We start from the raw sequence: 27,860 nt of genomic DNA on the forward strand, positions 1-27,860 counted from the left end.
ATACTTTCTAAGTGCCAGCTACTGCACTTGGTGCTGGATCAGTGCATTCATTTCCTAGGGCTCCTGTGATGAAGTGCCACAAACTGGGTGGCTTTAAACAACAGAAATTTACTCTCTCACAGCTCTGAAGGTTGGAAGTCTGCCATCAAGATGTGAGCAGAGGCCGGGCGTGGTGGCTCAAGCCTGTAATCCCAGCACTTTGGGAGGCCGAGGTGGGCGGACCACAAGGTCAGGAGATCAAGAGTATCCTGGCTAACACGGTGAAACCCCGTCTCTATTAAAAATACAAAAAAGTAGCCGGGCGCGGTGGCTCAAGCCTGTAATCCCAGCACTTTGGGAGGCTGAGACGGGCGGATCACGAGGTCAGGAGATCGAGACCATCCTGGCTAACACGGTGAAACCCCGTCTCTACTAAAAATACAAAAAACTAGCCGGGCAAGGTGGCGGGCGCCTGTAGTCCCAGCTACTCTGGAGGCTGAGGCAGGAGAATGGCGTAAACCTGGGAGGCGGAGCTTGCAGTGAGCTGAGATCCAGCCACTGCACTCCAGCCCGGGCGACAGAGCAAGACTCCGTCTCAACAAAAAAAAATAAAAATACAAAAAAAAATTAGCCGGGCATGGTGGTGGACGCCTGTAGTTCCAGCTACTCAGGAGGCTGAGGCAGGAGAATGGCGTGAACCCGGGAGGCAGAGCTTGCAGTGAGCAGAGATCCCACCACTGCACTCCAGCCTGGGTGACAAAGCGAGACTCTGTCTCAAAAAAAAAAAAAAAAAAAAAAAAGATGTGAGCAGAGCCAGGCTCTCTCCAAAGGCTTCAAAGGAGAATCCTTCCTTGCTTCTTCCTAGAGCTCCTTGGCATACAACTGCATTACTCCAAGCTTTGCCTCTCTCAAGTATCCCTCCACTCTAATTTAGTATGACCTCATTTTAGCTTGATTATGCCTGCAAAGACCCTATTTCCAAATAAGGTCACATTCACAGGTACCAGAGGTTATAAATTGAACACATCTTTTCTGGGATGTGTTCTATCCACTATAATCAATAAGTGGCTTTGACATTCAGTGACACAAAGATGATAAGGACTCAGTTCCAGACCTCAGGACATTCTCAGTCTATCAGTGAAGACACACACACGCTGGTGAACACACACATACACAAGCACACATATACCCCAAGCCTCATTCAAGTCAGACTGTGATTAAAAATGAAAATTGTGTCATTAGGAGGGACTGGGGATGTCTTCACACAAGAAAGAACATCTAAGTTGGGCCTTGAAGGGTAAGTGGAATTCAATTGTCAGGGCGTAAGGGCATCCAGCTATAGGATACAGCATAAACAAAGACATTGGGACATAAACATGAAAGGTGTGTGTGGAACAGAGAGAAGACTAGTTTGCTTGAAGCACTGAGCCCCTTCCAAGGCTGAAAGGAAAGGTTAGAGACAGATAGTAAGAACTTTGTGTGTTGTGCTAAAGAGTGAGTCAGCCTTAGCTGGGTATCGTGACTCACGCCTGTAATCCCAGCATTTTGGGAGGCTGAGGTGGGCGGATCACTTGAGGTCAGGAGTTCAAGACCAGCCTGGGCAACATGGCGAAACCCTGTCTCTACTAAAAATACAAAAAATTAGCTGGGCATGGTGGCACACATCTGTAATCCCAGCTACTTGGGAGGCTGAGGCAAAAGAATCACTTGAACCCAGGAGGCAGAGGTTGCAGTGTGTCGAGATCACACCACTGAACCGCACTGCACTCCAGCCTTGGCAACAGAGCAAGACTCCATCTCAAAAAACAAAACAAAACAAAACAAAACAAAACAGGCTTTATCCTGTAGAATAAAGTTGAATATAGAAAATGAGAAGGGTTTGGAGGCAGTGTGGCGAGAGATCACACTGGAAGGGAGACTGCTTCAGGGGCTATTTTTTATAGTCGACAAAAGAAGGCCCTGAGCAAGGACACCAGGAGGATGCGGAGGAAAAGGTATTGGCAGGAGTTTTGGAAGGCTGGGTGGCCAGGACTGAGTTGATTGACTATGGCTTGTGAGGGAGGAGAAATCTAGGTGACTCCCATCTCCCTGCTGGAGGGACTGGGTGAATGAGGTGCCATTGATGAGACAGGGATGTGAGAGCAGGGGACCTGGGGAGGGGTGACTTTGGACCACCGAGGGTTTCTCAGCCTCAGCATTATGGTCATTTCAGCCTGATAATTCCTTGTTGTTGGGGGCTGTCTGTGTATTGCAAGATGGTTAGCAGCATCCTTGGCCTCTATTCATTCGAATTTAAGGTTCCTGAAGACAGCTAGATGGAGCTGCCCAATAGATGGTTGGTTGTTGGAGTCGGGGGCTCAGGAGACAGCTTCACACTGTGTTTTCCGTAGTCCCGAAGGGCCCATACTGAGTAGGAAGGAGGAGGGAATGACTCCTTGTGAGCAGAGAGGTTGGAGTTCAAGTTATCTGTGCCCATGTCCTGGCTCCCCAAGCATCTTGTAGGTGCCTTGAGAAGAAAAAGAATGTCTTATTTGCCTCAGTATCCCCTCAACCCTATGCCTGGCAGAGTTGGTGCTTAATAAAGGTTTAGAGAATTGCACTAACTTGATTTGGGAAGAACAGGAAAACCCAAATAGCCTGAGAGCCCCTGCCCAGAGTAACATTAGGAGGCTGGGTCGGGAAGAAGCTGAGATCAGGTGGGGTTAAGTATCCAGCATCCTTTGTCTTCAGAATCTGCCAAAACCAACTATGAGCGTCAGCTCATAGTTGCTGATGCGAGTGTAAGTGGTACAACTAGCAAAGGTGGGGATGTCATTCTTGTCGACCCAACAGTTACACTCCTGGGTAGAGAAGCTCTTGAACATGAGCACCAGAAGTGAGACTCATGAATACTCAAATCAGCACAATTGGCAGTGGCAAAAATCTAAATGTCTATCAGCAGGAAAGGGAATGAATGGTGTTTTCATCATTTCATCATTTCATGGCAGTGAAAATGAATGAACTACAATTATCAACAGGGATGAATTTACCACCTTAACATTGAAGGGGAAAAAGCAAAATGCATGCACTTGAGTAAGGTTTACAAAAAGATTCCAAACTCAATGATGTATTAGGAATTCATAAATATATAGTAACATTATGAAGAGAACCAAAAGAATAACAAACACAAAATTGAGGATTGTATTTACCTTTGTGGAGAGGAAGGGATTGTAATGGGGGAGAGACACATGAGGGCTTCAAAAGTATGTACAATATCCTAGTTCTTAAAATGAGTCGTTGGCAGATAGGTGTTCACTTTACGATTCTTTATACGTACATTAAAAACGTATGTGTGTGCTGATTACTTCCTCCAGGGAGAATCCACCAGGCAGGGCTTAGCACAACTGGGAATTTCTTGGTCAAAGTCAGGGAATTTCAAGATTTTTCAGCCAGTGGTTGGGCAAGGGGTCATCACTCTCGTCCCCTCCCTTGAGGTTCTGAGGAGCCTCAGAACAGACGTTCAACCTCTGGAATCCCCCAGAAAAAAAGGCTCATAGGGCAGCTTCTCCTTTCTCAGAGAGGACAGAGTGGAGATCTAGGGGGATCCCCAGCCCCAACCAGCTGGCTCGAGGTCACATCCTGACATTTCAGTTCTGTTCCCATTCATGTGTCTCAGCTGAGCAACTGTCATGCTTGTGGCACTCTTGGGGGAAGGGAAGAATTGAATGAAGTGATAAGACCCACACCCTAAAGAATCCAGGACGGTAAGCTCCCTGGCTTTCGGTTTTTACAAACTAACAATATTGTTTAATATAAACACTGACATTGTGCTACCACCATTTTATTTTGTGAACTAAGAGAGTTAGAAAACAATTGCCACCTACTGTCCTCCTATTCCATAAGTAAGGGCTAATTTAATACTCCAGTAATGAAATAAAGGCATGCATGCTTTTAGATCAGAGGAATTTCCACTGAATACATTTAGCTTTATGAAAATCTCACTACATTTGTGGCCCTGGTTTCCTCAATGTGAGGTGAAGCAGTTGAAATTTGGGTCACAAAGAGCCAGTCAGGAGAAGAGCATCTGGGAGGCACTAATACAGGGGACACCCAGGTGTCTGTGACACTCAGGGCAGGCAGGCAGACAGGTCATCACCCTGCATTCAGCATGCCCACACACACACACCACGCTCACCCTTTCTGATGAGTGGCCACAAGCAGTCACACACACGCTTCTCCCCCAGGGGCTCCCAGGTTGGAACACCTCCCCTGACTTGGGCCAGGCAAGGCCATACCTCTCTCCTGAACCCAGGGCAAAGGGCCAGGCTTACCCAGCCTGTGCCAACCAGTGAGAGAGGCACTGGAGCCAGTTGGAGTGCTGACTTGAGGCCAGAGATGGGCAGCCTGTTCAGGTCCCTGGGCCTTTGCCTCTGGCCAGGAACCAAAGCCCTGTCAATGTCCAATTTTCTCAGACTGGGAGTCTAGGGACCTACTTCCTAGTTCCAGTTAGGTTTGTGACCTTAAGCAAGTCACTCTCCCTCTCTGGTCCTTCAGACATTGACCACAGTGCTCTAGGCCAGAGCTGTGGGGTTTTCGAGGCTCACCCTGCTCAGCCTTGATCTCAGGGGACCCACAGGCCAGCCTAGAAGTATGTCTTGGAAGAAAGAGAAAACCCTTGTCCCTCATCTTTAATGAAGGACCCGCAGGCAGACAAGCTTTGGGGATGTCTGAGGAAAGAGACCTGATGGGGGTCAGGAGAAGAGGCTACCATTAGCACTGGTCCCAGCGAACTGTCCCGGGCTTCCGCAGCTTGGTCACCCACCTGGAACGAAGCTCCCCGCCCCCGGCTGCCCAGCCCAGAGCCTTGTGGGGAGTATGACTCACTTCGTGGGGGGCCATTGTGGCTAATGTTTAACTCTGCCCCTCCTTCAGCAAGGCACTTTAGCCCCAGCAGCCCTGAGCACTGGGCCCTGCCCTGATCATGCCTGCTGCTGAGTGGGCTCAGACACACAGCTGAGCTTGGCCTCCTTGCCCCGTGGGGACTGGCCACCTTGTGGGGAAAGGTGGGGGCAACAGCTGGTCCCCCAAGGGCTCTGGGACAGGCAAGGGTGTAGCAGGTGGCATCCTGCCCTGGTCATTCCTACCAAGCAGAGAGGAGCACTAGGCCCATCTCCACCAGCTGCAGAGAGGGGGGATGCCCACCCAGCTGTTGTGTGCTGATTAATAACAGATATCCCCCAAGTAGCACCCATCCCTCTACCCTCAGCCTGGGCCCCATGTTGGAAGAAGGCCTCACCTTAGCCCATTTGGATGTCACTTGCACCTCCTTTGAATGTTTCCCCTTCACTAGGGATGTGGGGACTCTCCGGGTGCATATGCAGGACCCTTGACCCCCAGCTGTGTCCTTCCAAGAAAGTGGCTGGTTGGGCTTTGTTAAGGCCAGTCTGTTCTCAGAAAAGGGCAACCTCAAGGCAGAGTGACCTGGGATCCGGTCTCCAGTCTGCAGCTAGCAAACCCTGTAACTTGGAGTGAGCTACTTGAACGCTCCAGGCCTCCATTTCCTCATCTGTAAATTTGAGCTAACAAATGTACCATTTTTGTGAGAACGCAATCATTTAACATCACATATTACTATTATTGAAATGCTGTTATTAAAATAGTCAGTAACACTATGGATTCTAACAGACTTCTTGGGTTGAATCCTGGGCCCACCACTTATTAGCTGTGTGATCATGAAAAGTCCCTAACCTCTCTGTGCCTCAGTTTTCCCACCATGAGAATAGTAGCCGTACCTTTCTTCTAGGGTTATTGTGAAGGTTAAATGAATTAAGGTGCACACGCTGGTGCCGGACACATAAGTGTGCTACATGTGTGAGCTGTTACTCAGTGGCAGGCCCCAGCTCCCAGCTCTACTGGCGTTGTGTCCAGGCTGGGTGGTGTCGACCCTCCATGGTGAGAGAGGACTGGAGTAGAATCAGGGCTCTCTGGAGGCCAGGCCTCTCACCCCCAGGCCGCATTCTTGGCTACAACAGACACTTCCTTAGATCCCTCTCCCACCCCCAAGCTCTCCTTCCCCTTGTCCACAGGGCCTCTCAATCCTTGCGCTCTGGATGTGTCTATGCCTATATTTGCTCTTGCTCCATCCTCACAGGAGATGAATTAGGTCTGTTCCTGCCTGGAAGCAGAAGGAGGAACCCGCTGACCTCCAGGAACCCTCTGGTTGGCTCTTCTGCCCCTCCTAGAGGGCCACAGGCTTAGGTGTGTTGAGTGGGCCCCACCTCCTCCTCCCACGGGCCTTCTGCACCCACGTGTTTGCTTTGAGTCAGGCCCAGAGCAGGTCTCCTGCCTTTACATGACTGGGTGGATACCCCAATCTGCCAGGGCCCCAGGTTAATAGTTGACTGCAAAACTGGGATTTGACTCTGGAACTTGGGGCCAGGCTCTAGGGAAGGGCTGGAAAGAGGTGAAACAAGGAGACTGCTTTGGACCCAGGCCAACCAAAGGAGCCTTGTGAGGCAGAGAAGAGTGGGTTTCTGTGGCTGCCTGGGCATGAAGGCATGAAGCCTAACCCCATCCTCTGTGGCCTGGACCAGCCCTGTCAGGTTCTCCAACTTCGTGCATTGAGACTGGGTGTGTCTGTGCCTACAGGTTTGTGTGTGTGATTGGGGTTGTGCTTTTTGCACACATCTGCCTCTCTGCCCACTGACCTATTTATAGCAAGAACCCTGGGCAGAGTGCTGCTTCCCCTAAGGTAGCCCAAGTTGCTGGTTCCCACTGCCATGTTTTCTGAAAGGGGCTGGCAGGCCAGCAGCCCAGGGAGCCAGACCATGCCCCACGGAGTAGCTGGCACTGCACTTTGTACCAATTCCTGGCATTTATGGCAGATAATACATGGGATTTGAGGGCAGAATGGGGACTTAGTAGGGTGGGTGGAAGGATTGCTGCTCTGATAACTCAGCCCCTCCTGGGGCCAGTGCTGCAGTGGTCAAAAAGCCAAGGGACCCCAGATCTGGGGCCAGCCATTTCCCTTGCAAGCTTAGCTCAGAAGTCACTATCCCACTGCCCTGAAAAGTGAGAACTTGACCGGACGCGGTCGCTTATGCCTGTAATCCCAGCACTTTGGGAGGCCAAGGTGGGCGGATCACAAGTTCAGGAGTTCGAGACCAGCCTGACCAACATGGTGAAACCCTGTCTCTATTAAAAATACAAAAATTAGCCGGGTGTGGTGGCACACACCTGTAATCCCAGCTACTCAGGAGGTTGAGGCAGGAGAATCGCTTGAACCTGGGAGGCGGAGGTTGCAGTGAGTCGAGATCGTGTCACTGCACTCCAGTCTGGGTGACAGAGCGAGACTCCATCTCAAGAAAAGGAAAAAGAAAAAAAGGAAAGTCAGAACTTTGGTCTCTGCTTCACAGGAGCCTCTCTCACGAGTATGTTGGGGGAAGAGGGGCTGCCCCAGACCCCCACTCCACCCCAGCACGCCCTATGCCCTCACCAGGGTTTGGACCCAGAAGTGAGTGGGATGGAGAAAGGACCTGAGCCAGAGGACAGATAAGTGGCCGCCCCACCTCCGGGAAAGAATCAGTCCTGGGGGACAGGACCAGTACAGGAGTGTGAAGGGGAAACAATTGGGAGGAGGGTGAATGAAAGTGGGGAGAGCAGAGGCAGGACGGACAGGAGTGCCGAGGACAGAAGGAAGGAGTCACCTGGTGGCCAGGCCTGGAACTGCAAGTATCTCTTCTGCGAGGCCTCCTGCCCTGTGCAGCAGGACTAGGTGAGGGATTGAAAGTGCCCTGACCTCTCAGCCCGGAGCAGTCAGGTACACCCAGCAGACATCAGGGAGAGTTAATCTAGGTTTGCAGAGGAAGGAGAGTATGAAACCCGGCAGGAGAAGCGGCTCTGAATGGAGAGGCCTCTTCTGATGGCCAGAGTCAGGGGCAGGACGGGGTCAGTTCTCGGAGGTCAGGGCTCTGGTGAGCTGAGCATCCTGGGTGGTGAGTGTGTGCTGTGTGACATCACAGGGACTCGGCAGAAGGGGCCCCAGGGGACCCTGGCAAGCAGCCACCAATTCCTTAGCCCTCCCTTCAGATCCTGAGCTCTGGACTGCAGACAGGGTGACTGGAGCCCAGCACAGCCCTCTCTTCACAAGCCCCAAGTCTTCCCTTTCTTCTCAGTGCTCACAGTCAGAGCTGCAGAAATGACCAGGAAACTGGGTTTTTAATGAAGATGGCTGTGGACACTGTACACACATAGAAGGGGTGTGGCACAGGGCTAGAGGAAAGGTGCTCTCACTCCCTCCTCCTCCTCCACCTGTTACACCACAGGGTAGCTGGGAAGCCCCAAGTGCCTCATGGATGGGTGGGAGCCCACCCTGCCGGGGTGATGTCTTCAGACACTCGAGTTTGTCCTGCCTCTTGGATATCTGTTTAATCCCAGTTCCAGAGGAGGGAATGCAGGCTGGAGGGAAGAAGTGAGGGGGGAAGTGGGAAGGGATGCTCCAGACACGGGCAGAGAAGTGAGTGAGCTGGGCTGGAGAAGAAGCATGAAGCAGGAGCTCAGAGCGCAGCACAGCAAGCTGGCCTGTAGGGGCAAAGAGGCAAAGCCATCAGTTCCCAGGGACCTGTGTGCAGTGCATGAATCCCTGACTTACCTACAGCACATGCAGTCTCCAGGGCTTCTCACCCCTAGTGCACCCCTGGCTGGATCTTCATTCATAGGGGCTCCTACAAGACCTCAGCTTCTCGGCCCACGGGCACAGTTCCTCCCCTTTTGGGACCCCTCACACCGCTCCTCCGCACTGCCGCCCTCAGCTCTTACCTGGCCTTGCCATGCTACTCTGTGGGTGGTTAATTCCCACCTCCATGCTTCTGTTGCACCATCAGCCCTTCAACGTGCCCTTCCCTTTATCAGCTAACACTTGCCCATCACGTCCTCAGAGAGCTCCTCCTCTCCAGAAAGCCTGCTCCGACCAGTGCTATCTGGTGGATGCCTGCCCTGTTGCACATTCTCTCAGCACTTCCATAGAGGGTTTTATGTGGCCTGATTTCCTTGCTTTGCCCAGTTTCTCCAGCTATTTCCTCAGAGAGTGGGAAGTCTTAGCTTCTCTGAGCGGTAGCTCCTTGGGAACAGGTACTGTGAGTGCTGGGTACTTCGCAGGGAGCACAAATAAAGGACATCACCAGGAGGTATTTAAAAGAGCACAGATTCTCAGAAAGTCGGAGATGAAGGGACCCCAGGGATCCTCTAACCTAGTGGTTCTGAAACTCTCATGTGCATCAGGATCACTTGGAAGGCTGGTCTCACCCCAGAGTTTCCAATTTAGTGGACCTGGGGTTGGGGGGGTGATCATTTGCATCCCAGGTGATGTAGATGCTGCTGGTCCTGGGACCACACTTGGAGAACCACTGATTTGATACAGCCCCCAATTTCATAAAGGAGGGGAACAAAAAGGGCCCCCAAATAGAAATGACATGCCCAAGGTATCACGGTGCTGGAGGCAGGACTGAGCCCAGGAGAGCCGACTCAAATCAGTCTCATCAGTGCCTTTGTCTCTGCACCACACTGAGTACAACCTGCCTGCCCATTGTGGACTCCCTCATTATCCTCTAGACTCTGATGGACCCCAGAGAAGGGAGCTGATCTCTAGGTACCTCTATTGTGAGGTCGGAGACTTGGCAGCATCAAACATCTTCTTCCGGCCTTCCATACCAGACATGGCCTCCACATTCTTCCTCCAGTCACCCACCTCCACAGGCCGCTCCTGTGGACAAGTGGCACACACATCAGGGACTTACCAGGCTGGATGCCCCCCCAGCTTAAGAGAAGCTGGGTGATAGAAAACCGGTCTCCTCAGACGATGAGAAATCCCGATGCCCCTCCCCAGCTGTTAAGGTCCTAGGACTCAGCCAGGCAGGTGGACATGGGCCAAGCCGAGGCCCCACAGGAAGCTGTGTGGCTTGGGAGCACTGGGTGATAGTGGCAGCTACGGGGCTAGTTCCCACCTCAATGCACCTCAGCAAAACCTCCTCCAAGGCCCCATGCCACGCTCCTGGTCTAGCACTCTGCAGGCTCAAGGCCACCTCTTCCAAGAAGCCTTCCCCTGCGAATGTGACTGCTTTTCCATTTCCTCAGTATACTGCCTGGCTTATCTCTTCTCCTCTGAAGCTTCTTGGGCCAGAGACTCTGTTCCTGTCATCCCTGTTCCTTACAGAGCCTATCAATTTGGGGCACATATACTGTGAGTTCAACCAACTTTGAATAATTTGTTGCTGGGTGGTTGAACTCAGTTCTCTAATGTCTGTGCTCATGTGTGGCTATCACCAAGATGAGCTGCTGTCTCCTTTCCCTGTGGTGACCAGGCAGTCACCTCCAACATTACCCTAAATCTCCACATTCTCTTCACACTGGAAACAAGATTTTTACTTCATGTCTCAGTCTGGGGTCTAGCTTTCTTTATGTCTTAGTTTCTTCATCAGACTGGGAACAGCCTGAAGGAAGGGAGCAAGTCTTCTTTCTTTCTTCCCACACTGGTCTTCCAAAACATTCTAGAACATTCTCTCTGTCAAGCTGACTGATCTCCAACAGGAGCTCCTGGGCCTGCCTGAGGCCATGTGAGGGGTTGACAAGGGGAAAGCTGGTAGGGCAGAGGGTGGAAGGTTCTGAGGAAAGGGACCTCACCTTCTCTGTGTCTTCCTTCTTCACAGACTTGAGGTTGGCCCGCAGATCCATGGACACCTTGTGCTTGGAACCCAGCAGGGCCCGGAGCATGGCATCAGCTGAGACACGGACCCGACGCAGGGGCGGGCGCTTGAACTTCCCACGGAGGTCCATCACCTTCAGCTTCAGGTCCTTAATCTGCAGGTGAGAAGCGCCCGGGGCTCACTGGAGAGGGAGCTAGCCACAGGGCACCCTTCCTAAGGACTTCAGACTGCTAGGGTTCCAGCCAGAGATACACCTTAAATTGTCCACCCTTGAAGCCAGACCTATCAGGAGTCACCAACCTTTTCGTCACCAGGGACCAGTTTTGCGGAAGACGCTTTTTCCGTGGAGAGGTGGTGGGGTGGTTTCAGGATGAAACTGTTCCACCTCAGACCATCAGGCATGAGTTCGATTCTCATAAGGAGTGCACAACCTAGATGCCTCGCATGCACAGTTCACAATAGGGTTCACACTCCTGTGAGAATCTAATGCCACCGCTGATCTGACAGGAGGCGGAGCTCAGGCAGGAATGCTCACTCACCCACTGCTCACCTCCTGCTGTGCGGCCCAGTTCCTAACAGGCCACAGATTAGTACTGGTCCACAGCCCAAGAGTTGGAGATCCCTGCTCTAGGACAGTCAGACCCACCCATCCCTTTGCAAATAGCCACTGCACATTTGCTGATAAACGGATGGTTAAGCAGACAGATAAAGCCTATTAGCCATTGCTAATACTGTAACCTTGAATAAAAGGGGTAGCTCCACCAGACTGAGACTTGTCTGGTTTGGAAGCCCTATTTGGAGTGCAGGGTTGCTTCCTTTTGTTCCTGTAGCCTCATCCCTGTTTCTAACTTATTCCTCCCCAGTGAGCCTTCAAAGCAGCTCACAGCCTTGGTCCAGCAGGGTGATAAACTTCCAGGTCCTAGACTCCTGGAGGAATTTCCAGGGTGTGATCTCTAGAGGGAATTCTTAGGAGCTTGGTGACCCCACATGTCATTCCTGGTGGGCAGAAGTGGGAAGGAGGGAAGTGACTTGTTCTCCCTCCCTGCCCCCTCCTCACTGCTTGGACAAATGACCCAAAGGAGCCCTGTCCTTCCCTGTTCTGCCCCACCCCACTGGAGCAGGGTCTGGATGGAGTTAATCCTCCCACACTCCATGCTAAGGGAGCACAGAGCACCAAAGTGGGAGCCAGAGACCAGCACTGGTCCCAGGACCACCACTGTGCAACCTAGGACAAGTCCTTGGCCTCTCTGATCCTGAGTGTTCTCCTCTGCAAGGTGCAAATAGCCCCTACTTCATCCACAGGCCTATAGGGAGGATCAAAGGCTACAACGCACATGAAAGCACTTCACAAAGGTAAGACGTTATTAACAGGCATATGATTATTTGTGTGGGTGGATAAAGAGAGCGGCTTCTGTTAGGCTGATGAGCCCACATGGCAGGTAGGGAGGAAGTTTATACTTTTCATGTGTGATTATCCACTCTGCCCATCTCCAGCCCTATGGGGCTAGGGCGGAGAAACCAAAGCTTCCTGCTTAAGTGGCCCCCTCCAGGCCCTGTGGAAGGAGGGGACCTCCCATGGCTGCTGCATCCGTGCCCATGCCCCTGCCTAGCCCATCCTGGCCATGCCCCTTCCCTTCCTTAGACTCACCTCCCTGGTGTTGTGGAGACATTTGGCCTCAATGTCGTATCGCTCCTCATCCACCACCTCTACCTTGGCATGCAGCTCCCGGCACAGGTCCTGGGGGCGGCAGATGGATCAGGCAGGCGTGAAGAAGAGCGGAACAGAGCCATCAGTTTCCAGCCCTTGACCCTCTCCCCAGCCCCTTTGCAAGACCTGGGATCCAGAAAGGAGCTGACAGTTTCTTCCACTCTGAGGCTCATGACAGGCAATAGCTCAAAGGGTATACCCTCTGTTCTCCTGTCTATATGTCGTGCTTTCTTAACAACAGTATTCCTTTGCTTGAACCCAGGAGGCAGAGGTTGCAATGAGCTAAGATCACACCACTGCACTCCAGCCTGGCAACAGAGTGAGACTCCATCTCAAAAACAACAACAACAACAACAACAACAAAACAGTATTCTTGGCTGGGCATGGTGGCTCATCCCTGTAATCCCAGCACTTTGGAAGGCCAAGGCGGGTGGATCACCTGAGGTCAGGAGTTCAAGACCAGCCTGACCAATATGGTGAAACCCCGTCTCTACTAAAACTACAAAAATTAGCCAGGCATGGTGGCACGCACCTGTAGTCCCAGCTACTCAGGAGTCTGAGACAGGAGAATGGCTTGAACATGGGAAGTGGAGGTTGCAGTGAGCAGAGATTATGCCACTGTACTCCAGCCTGGGCAACAGAGTAAGACTCTGTCTCAAAAAAAAAAAGAAAAAAAAAGTATTCTTTCATCACGGCTTATTGCAGTCTCAACCTCCTGGGCTCAAGTGGTCCTCCCATCTCATTGTTTTAATTTTTTATAGAGCAAGGTCTCACTTTCACTATGTTGCCCAGGCTGGTCTCGAACTCCGGGGTTCAAGTGATTCTCCTGCCTCGGCCTCTCAAAATGCTGGGATCACAGGCATGAGCCACTGTGTCCAGCAAAATAAAATAGTTTTCTTATGATTAAAGTAATGTTTTAATTTTAGACATTTTGAAAACTATGTATTAAACAAAAATAATAAAAATTAAAATACCTAGTGATGCCACCACCCAGGGATACTTAGTAACATTGTGATGTATTTCCTTCCAGTCTCTTTTCTCTGTAATCCCTGGCATTTAAATAATTTACCAGTGTTCTGAAAATGTTAAAGACCAAGCTCTAAGAAACGACAGACAAGTGCTTGGAGAAGTGGGGCTTCTCCAAACCCTGGCCGCCTCCCCATTCCACGCCACCACCCTGACTGATTGTGAAACTGGGCCCCTGGCTCCGCTCAGCCCAGGCAAGTCACGCCTCCCCTCTGAGTCTCAGTTCAGTGCCTGTAAAATGGAATCTAATGTTCCTACCTCACAGGTGGTTGTGAAGATTAAATGAGACCATGGAAGTGAGGAGTGCCCTGTAAATTATGGAACCTTGAGCTGGTGTTAGTTTAGGCTCTTGCCGCCTGCTCCCTGGAGGCACCCACACAGTGCCTCCAGCCCCATCCTGCCCTGCCCCACCTGCCGGGCTCACCTGCAGGGCACTGAGGGACAGGCCACGTGTCTGCAGTGTGGGGATGCGCTCTGCCAGGTAGCGCACCTTCTCAGCCTCGCGCTCCTCGTGCTCCTGCTCCCAGCATTCCTTGGCCTTGGCCAGCATCAGGCTCTGGACAGGACAAACCTGCTGAGCTGGGGGCCTTGCATCTCCCACCCGGCATCAGGGAATGAGGGGAGGGTGGCCCCAGGCTGAGTCAACTCTGAGACCACCGTCCAGTGTAGAAGTGTATGCAGCAGCCACGGACAGGCCGTGCATGAGGGTATACCAAGTGGCCACATACAATGTTCCTGGAGTCCTGGAACTTGTTTTCCCCTGACAGTCTTCCTCTTACCCACTTACTGTCTGTTTTGACTCACAAAGCTCCAAAGAGAAAAACACATACGAGAATAAAGGAAGTCTCTCTGCCTGCACGAGAAGCTTCTCACTCTGAAGCTGGTCACCACCTACTCTAGGGACCCCAGGCGGGTGCCAGGATCCATACTTGAGGATCCCACCCACTGACTACCTGAGCATGGCACTGGTTCCAGCAATGCTGGACTCCTTCTGCCCCTCATCATCCTCACTCTGGCCTCCTTTCTTTCTCCTTTCCATAACCCTCCACATCCCTTCAGAGTCGGCTCTCCTGCCCCTCTGCCTCCCACTGGGCATCCCCCTGCAGCCAGCCCCCAGCCTCACCTTCAGCAAGAGTTTGCGGGAGGCAGTAATCTTGGGTTTTCTCTGTGAGCAAGAAGAGAGAGAGACAGGTGGTGAAGCAGAGGCTGCAGAACTGGAATTCTGGTCTAGGCCAAGACAAGTGCCAGCCAGCGTTCTCTGTCTTTATCCAGAATCCTCTGCTCACCCTGTGGTGCCTTAAAAGCTCATCTTTGTGATTTAACCCCTGTAGTTCAGACAAGGCTGCAGTCAGCTACCTTGACCTAGGGGCTGAAGCCTTAACTTCCCACTCTGATTCTGCTGCTGCTGAAATCTTGTAAGATACTATGAGGGTCACATGGCTTCTACAGGCACCTCTTTCCTCATCTGTAAATAAGGATGTTATGACCCCCCCTTGCTTAGTTCACAGAGTTATTGCAGATGAAATGAGATCATGGATGTGCAAATCCTTTGAAAAGCATAAAAGCTATGTATGTTTTCACACTTCAGGTAGTAATACAGCAATACCTTGATGGTCTATCATGCTGCATAAATAAGCTGTGAATTTCCCAAATAAATGAAATGTATCTATGTAGACCTCAAAACTTTAAAAAATGTTAACATCACCCATACAAATCTTTCTAAGATATAAAACCACTGTTTTATCTTCTTATCAAAAATCCTAAACATGTTGCTTACTAGTCCTAGCCCTGTGACAGTGGTCCCTCAGGGTTGGCAAAGGTGAGTAGGGCTGCTTGGCTCCCAACTAATGAGACTGTGATGCCTTTCGAGCACTAGTATCTCTTCCGGGCCATAGGCGGTCGCTTCTCATTGCCAGCAGGAAGCATCCTACCTAGACTTAATGTGCTGCAAGCTGGGAGAGTATGGCTCTCAAATGTAATTCCAGGGTGTAAAGTAGAAGTGATTAGGCTTTGAGAGGGAAGTTCTCATGAGAGACAATGGATGAGTTTCAGCAAATGGAATGTGTAACTTCTATTCTGACTGTTCAGAGTGGTTTGTTTGTCTTTTCCTCTCCTAAAGATTTTTGTTACATTTCAGATAAGTGTGATTTCAAAAGAAAGAGCCTATGCCTCTAAGCATTACTACCACAGTTTACACACTGTAATGTGCACCTGGCAAACGTTTTACTGCTATCTTGTTTCCCCACCACTTGGTGAGTGAGCTGATGGTCACCTCATCTGACCATCAGTCAGTGAGGACTCACTTTAATACGAGCCTCAGCAAAACTTCAACATTCATATGAATGTTCAAAAGTAACATTTTCAATTCTTTCCGAGAATTTCTGTGCCAAATGTCCCCTCCATCAATACCGCTAATTCGCACTGTTGCCATCCCTGAGTCCCCATCCCTATCCCTGCCATCCCCATCCTTGGGCTGTATATAGGCTGTGATCTCAGCAGCCTGTTAAGTCTGGAGTGTATGGAATGGCCAGTGTCAGGGTTATCTAACACCTGAGGGATTTAAGGACATCTCTTTGCTCCTCACTCAATATTCAGCCATTGGGCAAGGGTGGAATAACCCAATGACTATCCCTTACCCCTCAAATATAGCTTTGCACAGGATCAGCTCTGCATGGAATAGGATGGTCCCCCCAGGACTGGACCAGCTCTCAAGAGTGGGTGAGGAAGAGCTTGTGCTCAGCAAAGATGCAGAGTCACACCCAGCCCTGCTGCAGCGCCAGTCCCAGGACAACCTTCCAGTGACATTGTACACTGGCACAGCAAATCCCTGGACACTAGGAAGCCCGACATCCAGAATCTTCACCTGATGTTTCCATCTCCTGGGAATTTGTTCAGCCACTAAATACCCTACACCTCCCAGACTCCCACCAGGGCTTAACACAAGCTCTCCCCTCTCCTCAGATGCCAACCCCACCTTCCCACCTTTACCAGTCGGAAGAGTTAACCAGGACAGAGATACCCCAAATATCACTTACCTCGCTTCAGGCATCCATCACAGGAAGAACAGGGAAAGAGCAGAACACAGAGTGAGTATGAACAATGAGGATTACATGTGCAGCCGCAGAACCTCGCAGACCAGCTTGGGGAAGGAGGGGGCCGGTGACAACAGTGAGCCAGAGAGGCATCAGGCATCAGGCAGGGGGAGCAGTTCGAGGTTCCGGCAGAACAGAATAAAAACTCAACAGCCCTTTGAACTACCGGGCATTCTTATTGGGAGGTACTGGGCATCATAAGTTGGGGAGAAGTCGTGGAAGGGGAGGGAAGCCTTAGGGTAGGGTTCCAGTAACGTGAAAGCATCCATCCGTGGGCGTGTGGGTAAATTCCCAAAGCTTGGTTCACCTACTGCATCAGTGTTAAGTGGTGGCCTGGTACACGCAATTCATGTGTTAGATCAAGACAGGAAAACTCTGAGGCACAGGCCAAAAAGGCACTCCCAGGGCAACCTGGGGGTGAGTTCTGCTCAATGGCTGGGAGGACACAGGCAGCACGGGGAAAACCATCAAGTGCTGTCCCTGTTTGAGGACCTGGTCTCTTAGGGGAAAGCTTTGAGGATTGAAAACATGGTGCCTCCACTGTGGGGCTGAAGTCTGTGGCAAAGGGACTTGCCTTCCTGGGGCCCCAGATGGCAGTGAGACTACTTACACTTCCGGCATGGTGGTAGTGGGACAGCACCTAGGGGGCACAGAGGAATAGTTCACGAGGGAAAGTAGAAACGCCTGCCCCCCACCCAGCTGGGCCTTGGGAGCCCAGCCTAGGAGACAGAGTCGGAATACAAAAGGATGAAATCGGACACACTGGATTCCAGCAGGTCAAGATGGGACAGGGTTGCAGGGCAGGGCATAAGCCTACCCTCGCCCCCCGTCTGTTTTTACTTAAAGAGTTGTAAGATTTTTTTTTTTTTTTTTTAAGAATTTGCAACAGAAATCTTATGTGAGCTACAAAGCTATCTGGCCCTTTCCAGATAAAGCTTGCTAAGCCCGGTGGAGAACAGAATGGAGTCCATAGGAAATATGCTTGGAAAGTGAGAGCAGTCAGGCGCAGTGGCTCATGCCTGTAATCCCAGCACTTTGGGAGTCCGAAGTGGGCAGATCATGAGATCAGGAGTTCAAGACCAGCCTGGCCAACATGGTGAAACCCCATCTCTACTAATAATACAAAAATTAGCCAGCGTGGTGGCACACGCCACCAGCTACTCAGGAGGCTGAGGCAGAAGAATTGCTTGAACCCAGGAGGCAGAGGTTGCAGTGAGCCGAGATCACGCCACTGCACTCCAGCCTGGGTGACAGAATGAGTCTCCTTCTCAAAAAAAAAAAAAAAAAAAAAATTGAGATTGTAGCTCACTCATGAAGGCCTTGAAGGACAGGCTGAGTTTAGACTTTATCCTGTGGATTAAGAGTGGTCATTGAAAGGCTCAGGGAGAGGAAGGCCTGAAAAGTGAATGAGCAGAGTGGATGCTGGAATACGGGTAGCTGCCATGTGGCACAACTCCATCCACAGATGGCAATGCAACTGGCACCCCCAGGGTGGGGCAGTGAGAGGCCCTGAGTCGGGGAGGATAAGCCTCGAGGCAGGGCAAATCCTGTGTTCATCCAAGTCTGTCTTTCCCCATTCTGGGTTGGTTTTCCTCTCGGCAAAATTAGGGGTTAAATCAGTGGGTTTCCACTTGATGTTTATTATTAATTAATATTAATTAATTAAAATAATATTTAATTAATATTATTTGGTTGAATCCTTTGTTCTAACCAAATCTTACTTGGAAGTAAAATAAATCCAATCAGTATAAGCAACATGGCATTTTGCCTATCAGAAGGTGGCGGGTGGAGGAGGGAGAGGCTCAGGAAAAATAACTAATGGGTACGTCTCTCATATCTGAGTGATGAAATAATTGATACAACAAACCTCCATGACACATGTTTACCTGTGTAACAAACCTGCACATCCTGCACATGTACTTCTGAACTTAAAATAAAAATCAAACAAACAAAAAGAGCCAAATGGTACTGGTTGAAGGGGGTTACCATAGCAGCCCTGTGGTCTTCTGTGAGGATACTTGGCCATGGAGCACAATTTGAAGCCCCCTGACCAGGTGATCCTGGGGCCCAGGCCAAAGAGGGGGTCCATGAGGCTGCAGAGGGAGATGTTCCAAAGCCAGACATAATTCACCGTCTTGCCTGGGCCTGGACACAGAGCATTCCAATGCCAGAGGAGGGAGGGACTGTGCAAATGCTCAGGGAAAGGAAGGGGACAGCTGAGGTGGGGAGCAGGTGCGCAGGGGCGCACAGGAGCTTTGAGCCAGGCTGTGAGGTGAAGGGTGGGAGAGCCCAGTGTGTGTGTGGAGGGGAGGGCAGGCATGGAGCTCAGGGTCAGGAGTTTGGACTTGGTTCAAGAACCTGGTTGCGGGGTCTGGGAGGTGGGGAATTAAAGTACACTTGCAAAGTGCCTGCCAATAATTTCATCCCAGAGCCGCCCCTTCCTCTGCCCTAATTCTCTCCTTTTACTTTGTGCCCATGAAGCACTGTCTCAACCCCAGTGAACACAGCTTTGGCCACCTCCCCTGAATCTACCAATGGATCAGAAAGCCTTCTGGGCCTCCCTCCACCTCTGCCTCCACCACCAGGGGAGGGGAAGGCTGGGGTGGAGATGGAGGGGTAGTGTGACCCCAGAGTCTCAGCTGTCATGCTGGGGTACAGAGGGAGGGGTATGGAGACAATCCATGAATTCCTGAGATGCTTGGCTGGAATTAGATTTTATAGGCAGCTGCTTATTCTGAGGGCTCTGCTTCTCCAAAGACGCTGAGGAAATCCAAAGGAAACGCCAGCTGGCGAAGAGCCACCTCCAGGCCCATCTGTCCATCATCAGCCTCCAGGAATGCCAGTGTCCAGAGGGCACCAGGTCTGTGTCTGTCTCCCTGGGATGTGCCTTGTCCTTGGTGGGCATTTGGCAGTGATCATGCCTCCCTCTCTCCCTCAGAGAGCCAAATGTCCCCAGTGTGGGGCCCTACCTGCCAAGGCCAATTTGCACCTCATGCCAAGCTCTGGGACCTGCCCCCAGCCTGCCTCACTGACAAATGCCAGACCAAGGGGTCCCACGTCAGGCAAGAGGCCTCAGTCTGTGCTCTGACACCCACCAGACGGGGGCCCTTGCCAGGCTCTGTGGAAGTCAAGCAAGGACTGATAAGTCAGGATGTAGATAGCACGGGAAGGCTTGGAGAGCCAGGATTCCATCTCCTCCACAAGTAGCAAGCAAGGAGATAATGAGAAAATCCTCTACCCGAGGGAGGGAGCAAAGAGTCTCTGGTGGTTGCCTCAGAGCTGGGCTTTCCCTTTCTTGAGGCTCTGCAGCATGGCAGGGACTATCAACTAGACTATGAGATTAAGTCTGTGTGTGTAAATGTGTGTAAGTGACTGTGTGTGAGAGGTTGTATGTGTGTGTGTGAGAGAGAGAAAGAGAGTGTGTATATATAGGGGAAAGAACTGATCTCTGCACACCCAATGATCACGTCCACAAGTATCTAGTTAGGCTCATGTGCTTCCCCCTGCTCCCCGCCCCCTGACCTTGGAACCCCATTCAAGGGCATCCCTGTCTTCCTTGATTGACGGTTAACACTCCCAAGCCCATGGTGCTGGGCTGCCTACCACACACCACACCCCCATCTTGAGCTCTGAACAGCAAAGCCTAATCTCAGAGTTGCTGTGGGACTGTGACTCCCAAACCCGGTGGTAGGTGCTGCCTTCAGCCCTCACCCAAGTCAGGGACCGCCACATGGCCCCCTGCCCCAAGCCTTGGGTGGCCCTGTGGATACTGCCCTGGCTTATATGTTCACTGGCTCTTGTGCCTCAACCCAAAATGCTGCCACCATTGCCTTCCTCCAAGAGGGCCGCCAGTATCTACTGCTGCTCCTCAGAGCCAGGAGCTCTGAGCAGGAGCGGTCAAGAGGGTTTGCCGGTCTGCCCTCCCCTGCTCTTGTGCTGCAGTACAGGGATGGGCAAAGGGAGCTAACAGCGTCGCTCAAAGACAAAGAACCCAGAAGCAAGATAGTTTCCTTGGTCAGCAGGGGGCTCTGGCCCTGCCTTCTAGGCTCCCTGGGAGTCCTGCACGCCAGGCACCCTCCTTCTCTTCTGCTGCAGGTATTGCTGACTTTGAGCGCTCACCCAGCTCTCTGGTCCCAGGACCACCCCTTCCCCTGGGTGCACTATCCCTCCCACACCCTGCTGGGCATCCTGTGTGAAAACATCATCCCTTAGGCTCAGCCTTGGGGCTCCTAAGAAACCTCACGGAAGATTCTTCTCCTCACTCCCAGCTTCCAAATGGCCAGGAAAAGTTTTCACCTCTCACAACAGTTTTGCAGGAGATAGGCCATTCTGTGGGACAAAACGCTGTGGGAATATTTTAGGAATGTTCTACCAACAAACCAACTGTACAGGGAAGAAACGGTTTTCTCCAGCTCCAGGACCTCACTTTCTCCTTAAACAAAAGCCCCAGGTTCTCTGCCTGGGATCAACCTAGATCTGAAGTCTTGGGCTGCAGACGCTTACCTTATTCAGTCCTCGTGGAGCTGGGCTGGCCTGTGCCTCGCCGTAGACTGCAGACTGTGAGGGGCAGAGCCGAGGGGAGGCTATGAAAACTGGCCAGCAGCAACTGGCCGGTAAAAATAGAACAGACCCACTCCCCCTCCTGCTGCCCTTCCTCCTTTCCACCCCTCCCACCACACACACACACACACACACACACACCCCTACCTCACAGGGCAGATGCGTGCTGCAATGCACACAACAGGCACACAGGCCGAAAGCCACTCGAGTCTGTGGCTCAGGAGCAGAGGCAAATTCTGTGCACATAGGTGCCACCGACTGAGTGAAACCAGCACCCACCTGGGGAGACTCGAGCTGCAGAAAGGGAAAGAACGAACAGCCAGACCAGGTGTGGGGACTGAACAGAGATGGGACCGGGAGGGGGAATGAGGGAGAGCAAGGGGCCACAGGAAGGCCCAGAAGGGCAAGTAGCAGCTGGGGGAAGAGGACCACTGGGCTAACCCTGCATCTCTTATAAGGCATTATGGAAATGAGGCCCCCAAACCCATGCTCCAAAAGCCCAAGAGGGCTAAAGACTCAACTTTCAGGGATTTTTCGGTGGCTCTGGTGCACGTGGGATAGGAGAGTGCCTGGCTGTGGGGAGTGATGTGAGCAGTGTTGCAGGCTGACCCCGGTGAGTGTTTCCAGGGCTGAGCAGAATGGCAGTGGCAGCAGGGCCCACCTTTCCGCTCAGGGAGGTCTGAGGGTCTGCAGACACTCTGCATGCCACTCCAGGTGGGTTTCCTGGAATCTAGATTTCCCGGGTTCCAAAAGACACCCAAGTTTCATGCCAGGAACTCAGTGAGACTAAGTTTCATGCCAGGAACTCAGTGAGACTAATTCACCTCTCCCCTGCCCTAATCTTCATCTCTAGCCAGAAGCCAACAGATCCCAGGGGACTGGAGCCACAGGGGTTGCACCTGTTTACTGGGTATTTTTAGGACAGTTGATGAACACATAATACCCACCCTATAGTCAGAGAAAGACAATGCCTGCTATGTTAATCCTGTGGCTATTATAGTGTGTCATCTCATGGGTTGGGGCAGGACACTGACCCTCTCGGAGGTCAGAGAGAGGCCTCACAAGCAGGAGGTTAGGGAGTCCCAGCTGTGCTCCCCATTTGGAAGGGAGAGAGTAATGGGCAGGGGTGTCCTAAGGAGACACAACCCAGTGCCCACAGAGGTAAAGGCCCTGCCCTCTCTACACCGACATTCTGCTGCCTAATAGAGGTTGCTCTAATTCTGTTCTGGTCAGGTCAACTTTGAGAAGCCTCTATACGAGAAGGCTGCCAGGAAGAAAGGACAGGGTCTGGGGAGACATGGGGGTTTGGGGCATAGGATTCCAAGTGGGGAGGCTGGGATGGATAATGGAGGTGGACTCCAGCCAAGAGGATCAGCCGGAGGGAGCAGGAATTCAGGGCCTTTGCAGATGAGCCTACTGGAGTTTATTGCCTTGGTTTATTATAATTTACACAATAACTTTCCTTTTATTTATTTACTTTTTTTTTTTTTTTTTTTGAGACAGAGTCTCACTCTGTCACCCAGGCTGGAGTACAGGGGCGTGATCTTGGCTCACTGCAACCTCTACGTAGTGGGTTCAAGTGATTCTCCTGCCTCAGCCTCCTGAGTAGCTGGGACTACAGGTGCACCACCATGCTTGGCTATTTTTTGTATTTTTAGTAGAGACAAGGTTTCACCATGTTGGCCAGGCTGGTCTCAAACTCCTGGCCTTGAGCGATGCACCTGCCTCGGGCTCCCAAAGTGCTGGGATTATAGACGTGAGCTACCATGACCAGCCTATACAATAACTTTCTTAAAAGACCTTGATATTCTCAAAAACTGAATTATCTGCATGAATTATCCTGCTTTTTGAAAAGGAAAAACAAAGAGCACAGGTCGATAAATAAAAGAACAAAGCACGGTGAACACAAGCCAAGAAAGTAGGTGGCCAGATGTCCACAGCAAGACGTAGAGAACATAGCACAGCCAGGGGCCCTCCCTGGGCAGGAGCCACGGGGAATCTCAGACTCAGAGTTATTCATCCTCACACTCCGTTGGGCAGCATGGGGCCAGGACCCCTCACCCCAGTGTCCCAATTCCATCCCCACCATCCCTGCACACCACATGGAATCCAGCCTCCAGCTCCCGCTCTGAGATCCACCAGGACCTTCGGCCCCCGTTCACACACCGACTTCTCCAGCGTCTCTCTCCTGTTGCTCAAAGGTGGCCTTCAAAAGCAAGAATGCCATGCCCTGTTGACCTTGCTCCGGAGCCCCATCTTCCTTCATGTATGGAGTGGGTGCAAAGCAGGCCACAATGATCCAGGCCGCCCACACCCAGCTGAGGGGCCGCCACTGGAGGTCTCAGCCCTGCAGCCCACTCACTGCCCCAACCAAGTACGCCTCCACAGCCGTTCTCCTCCCGCCCTTGCCTACAGAAAAGGTCACCCCTTCTCCGTGCACATCTGCCCTGGGGCCAGGTTTCCTATTCTCCCTGCAGAGCAGGCACAGCTGTCCCAGAGCTGAGGTTCTGTCTGACACAGATGCTCACTGGTCAGGGAGGACCCTTCCCAGACACAGAGCCAGAAAGAGTGCTCCTGGCCCTGGCACCAGGAAGCACCATTTGTGCTATGCTGAATAGTGGCCCCCATAGGTGCCCCGGCCCTAATGCAAATGTGAATCTGTTACCTTAGATGGCAAAGGGTCTTTGCAGATGTGATTACATTAAGACACTTGAGACAGGGAGATTATCCTGGATTATCTTGGTGGGCCCAATCTAATCGCAAGTGTCCTTCTCAACTGAGTGAGTCATGAGAAGCAGAGTTGAGAGAAGAAAATGTGATGAAGGAAGCAGACGTCAGAAAAGATGCTATGCCGCTGGCCTTGACCATGGAGGGAGGTCATGAGCCAAGGAATGCAGGCAGCCTCTAAAAGCCAAAAAAAGGACAGGGAACGGCTTCTCCCCTAGAGCCTGCAGGGGGAAGCAGGCCTCCCAACACCTTGACTTGCAGCCCAGGGAGACTGACTTCAGACTTCTGCCCTCCAGAACTGTAAGATAATAAACTTGGGTTATTTGTGCTGACTTGTTACAGCAGCAATGAGAAACTAACACATTCTTCAGTGCCTTGCTGGGCCCTGGACTTCATGGTTCCGGATGTGCTTGGGACTAGCCAGGAAAACAGTGAGCCTGGGAGGGTCAGTGAAACAAACCAGCCCAGGTTTCAGAACAAGGCAGCCCTGAGGAAGAGTGGGCCAGAATCCAGCCCCATCAGGGCCTGCCTGGCCTTCCAGAAAGCCAGCTCTGATCTTGCCGAGAGCATCGCAGGGCACCAGAGCAGGAAGACTGTCCAGTCCAATCTGTGTGCCCATGAGGAAACCCAGGACCCCAGAGGAGAGGCCACAGGGTGAGGGGTCAGGTCTCCTAACTCCCAGCCCAGTGCTCTGTCACGCTGCCCACAAAGCAGAGACACTTCCCTAACCTTAACTTTAGCCCAGTTCTAATCCTAACACTAACCCTCTTTTAACCCCAATATAATCTCTGTCCCCGTCTTTATCCCTAACCTACTAGAACCTTCACCTTCTTGCTCTCTACTCTCTTGCTTGGTTTACTGAGGTGGCCGCTTGCCCTCTCAATCCATTCTGCACACAGCATGCAAAATGCTAAAATTGACCTTGTTCTAATTCCTAATCCAGCTTCATCTGCAAGCCCTACCCTAGACCACAGGAGTTTCCCCTCCTGGCGTTGGCCCTAGCCTTAATGCAGGCCTTCTAGACACTAAGCTGAATTTAGGTTCACTGCAGAATTGACCCAGCTATGCAGTATCCTCTCTGAACCTTGGCTTCCTCATTTGTAAAATGGGTTAAGAGTGTGCAGGGACCTGAGGCTGAGCCTGACTTCCATGGGGTCCTCCTCCCTGGGACAAGGCTGGAGGCTTTTCCTTAGCCTCTTTTTCAAAATATTTTTTAGTTTTTTACGGAGGTGGGGTCTCCTTATATCGCCCAGGTTGGTCTTGAACACCTGGGCACAAGCAAACCTCCTGTCTTGGTCTCCCAAAGTGCTGGGATTACAGGCGTGAGCCACCATGTCTGAACCCCCTTAGCCTCTTTTAAAGTCCAGGAAGAGGCTGAGGCAAACTTGACAAGAATCCAGGCCTCAGGAGAATGGCCTCTGTGGTCAGTACCCTCTCAGATCTTCTGTGACTGCCCAGCTCAATGGAAATGGATGGAAGAATTGCCAGAAGGAGTGAGAACCAGAGCTGGCCAGATCGTGGGAGGAAGGGGCAAGTCCAAGAAAGAGGGACGGTGAGATGGGTGTCAGTGAGAGAAGGCCTGGAGGGATTTTCAGCCTCTAGTGCCACTGGCTTCCAGTGTCATCCTTGTCCCTCCCAGGGCTGGGGAGGCCACAGGGAAAGGGAAGGAAGTATTTGGCCAGAGGAGCTAAGCCTTGTAAGCCCGTGGGTTGTGGAGTCAGGTCCCGCCACCTCAGAGGCTGACCTGTCAACCCTGGCTGCCCTGGCTTGGTTTGGGAAGCACAGAAGCCCAAATTAGCAAGTGACAAAGCCCAGACCATCTGTCTTCCCAGCGGCCCCTCCTGACACGGGCTCTCCCCCAACTACTCAGGGGCCTTCGCCTCAGTGACAGCCAACCCCACGCCCCTCCCCACCTTCTCCACCCACCCTCTCTTAAGCCCGTCGTGGTTCCAGGGCCAGCTTTCTGTGACTGAGTTCTGAGAGAGGGCAGGGCTGGGGCCTGAGGAGACTAGAGCAGAAGGAACAAAGAAATCAAAAGGCTGTCACCCTCAATTTTTCACCACAGATCAGCCCCACATGAAAGTCTGTGGCATTAGAGACATAGCATAGTGAGGTGAGTCCAACACACTTTGGAAGCAGACAGCTCTGCCACTCACCAGGAACACTCACTAGTGAAGCTTAGCAGTGTATCCCTCCAAGCCACTACTTCCTCATCTGTAAAATGGGGATAATAATGGTGCCCACCTGGGGGGTGGCTGTGAGGCTCCAATGAGGTATGTGCATAAAGGGCATTGCAAAGGCCTGGCCAAATGCTGAACAAATGTTGGTTCTTGGCATATAGCCCTCACCACCCAGCAAGGACAAGACAGAGCTGAGAGCTGCACCCAGGTCTCTGTGCCAAAGTCCATGCTCTTGCACATAGTAAGTGTTCAGTAAACAGGGGCTGTCGCTATGACTTTAATGTCCTCATCTTCAGCCAACACCATGGTTCCCACAGGGAACTTGGAATGGACTAGTGTTGTGACTCCAAAGCTCCGTATAATTCATCCCAACATTAAAAACAGTAAATGGGCTGAGCATAGTGGCTCGGGCCTGTAATCCCAGCACTTTGGGAGGCTGAGCCAAGCAGATGGCTTGGGCTCAGGAGTTTGAGACCAGACTGGGTAACGTGGCAAAAGCCCCGTCTCTACAAAGAATACAGAAATTAGCCGGGTGTGGTGGCACAAGCCTGTGCTCCTGGCTACTTGGGAGGCTGAGGTGGGATGATTGCTTGAGCCAAGAGGAGGTCAAGGCTACTATGAGCCGAGATCACATGCCACTGTACGCCAGCCTGGGCGACAGAGTGAGACCCTGTCTCAAAGCAGAAAAAAAGCGTAAGTGATGGTTTGAATGATTTTGACTCTTGATGCACCTAATTATAAGAGGTTTGGTTGTGTAGTAACAGATAATATTAGCCACTTTTTTTAGCACTGAGACACCATGAGAGGAGGCTCCTCCCCTCCAGGGAGGCCTGGGTGGGGTTAGAGGTGGGGCAAGTGGAGGTGAAGGAGAGGCAGGGCAGAGGGAAGAGGGTAAGGGTCTTGTGAGTCCCTGCAGGTCCCTGGGGACCTGGGCAGGTGGCGGTGCATCTCTCACACTCTGCACCCTCCGCACACCTCCCCATGCCCCTGATCCCCTCCCACACCCACCACCCTCTGCCAAACCTGTTGCTTCACTTGTCTCTTGAACTACCTGCTCCTTGAGCTCAGCATTGCCTCACCCTGAATTCTCTTCTGGCCCATCTAGTTTCCCGCATCAGCCCTGTGCTAGGATGATGGAGGAAGGCCCAAAGACCACCCCCCTCCCACCCCAGGTTCCCGCTTTCTGTGCTGCCACTGAGCCTCCACACCCTGAGCATGGACTGGCAGTGCCTTGACAGGTCCCCGCAACACAGGCTGCCTCTCCAGGAATCCCCATAATAAGTAGGTGGGGTTTGGGGCTAACTCTGTATGTCCAGGGATGGGGGGATGTGGAGGACAGTGATGGAGAGTGAGCTAGCAAATTGGGTGTAGACCCCTCCCTAGAAACCCATTATTTTCAAGCTGGCATGTGAGCAGTTAGCAACCCTGGGAACTGAGACACCAGGTCACTGTGTCTCCCTCCCAATTCCACCCCATGCTACCCACTCACCAGGTTCCACCCAGCTCTGCTGCACAGGACTTTCTATCTCCGATGCTCACTTGGTTCTAAGCATTGCATCCCCTGTGTTTTTGGGTGCCCAGTTCTACCTTCCCTCTGAAAAGGCTGTCCCCGAGGCAGCGGATGGGGCGTCCCCCCTCCATCTGTTCGCTCCAGACCCAGCATGGTATGTAGCGGAACAGGCCCCTGCCCACTCCTCCACCCACCCCCAGTAGTTTTCAAACCCTTATAGGGCATCTGAATTTTGAGGAGGGCTTGTTAAAACACAGATTCTGGGCCTCACCTCCCAAGGTTTCTGATTCAGCAGGTCTGGGGTAAAGCCCAGAAATTTGCATTTCTAACAATTTCTCAGGTGATGCTGATGCTGCTGGCCTGGGGACCTCCCTTTAAGAACCACTTAGGCAGCTGAGA

The 27,860-nt window shown here is 51.9% G+C and overlaps 1 protein-coding gene across 1 annotated transcript; it reads right to left on the bottom strand.

The window, feature by feature from the left end:
* Positions 1-8,148: 8,148 nt before the first annotated feature.
* TNNI1 (troponin I1, slow skeletal type) lies at positions 8,149-21,092 on the bottom strand. Its single transcript, XM_010378871.1, has 9 exons — positions 20,988-21,092; positions 17,095-17,124; positions 16,428-16,431; positions 14,516-14,557; positions 13,817-13,948; positions 12,307-12,396; positions 10,636-10,812; positions 9,609-9,718; positions 8,149-8,538 (listed from the first exon to the last, which is right to left on the bottom strand). The coding sequence occupies exons 2-8, from the start codon at positions 17,103-17,105 to the stop codon at positions 9,611-9,613; spliced, it is 564 nt and encodes a 187-aa protein (XP_010377173.1). The 5' UTR covers positions 17,106-17,124; positions 20,988-21,092; the 3' UTR covers positions 8,149-8,538; positions 9,609-9,610.
* Between the last annotated feature and the right edge of the window lie 6,768 nt (positions 21,093-27,860).

The sequence above is a fragment of the Rhinopithecus roxellana genome, chromosome 1 (assembly GCF_007565055.1).
Source record: "Rhinopithecus roxellana isolate Shanxi Qingling chromosome 1, ASM756505v1, whole genome shotgun sequence".
Classification (NCBI taxonomy): domain Eukaryota; kingdom Metazoa; phylum Chordata; class Mammalia; order Primates; family Cercopithecidae; genus Rhinopithecus; species Rhinopithecus roxellana.

Coding starts and splice junctions, on each gene's coding strand:
- TNNI1 (XM_010378871.1), bottom strand. Junction 13,949..14,515: donor CCCGCAAACTCTTGCTGAAG/GTGAGGCTGGGG, acceptor TGTCCTGTCCAG/AGCCTGATGCTGGCCAAGGC. Junction 9,719..10,635: donor AGAAGGAAGACACAGAGAAG/GTGAGGTCCCTT, acceptor ACTTGTCCACAG/GAGCGGCCTGTGGAGGTGGG.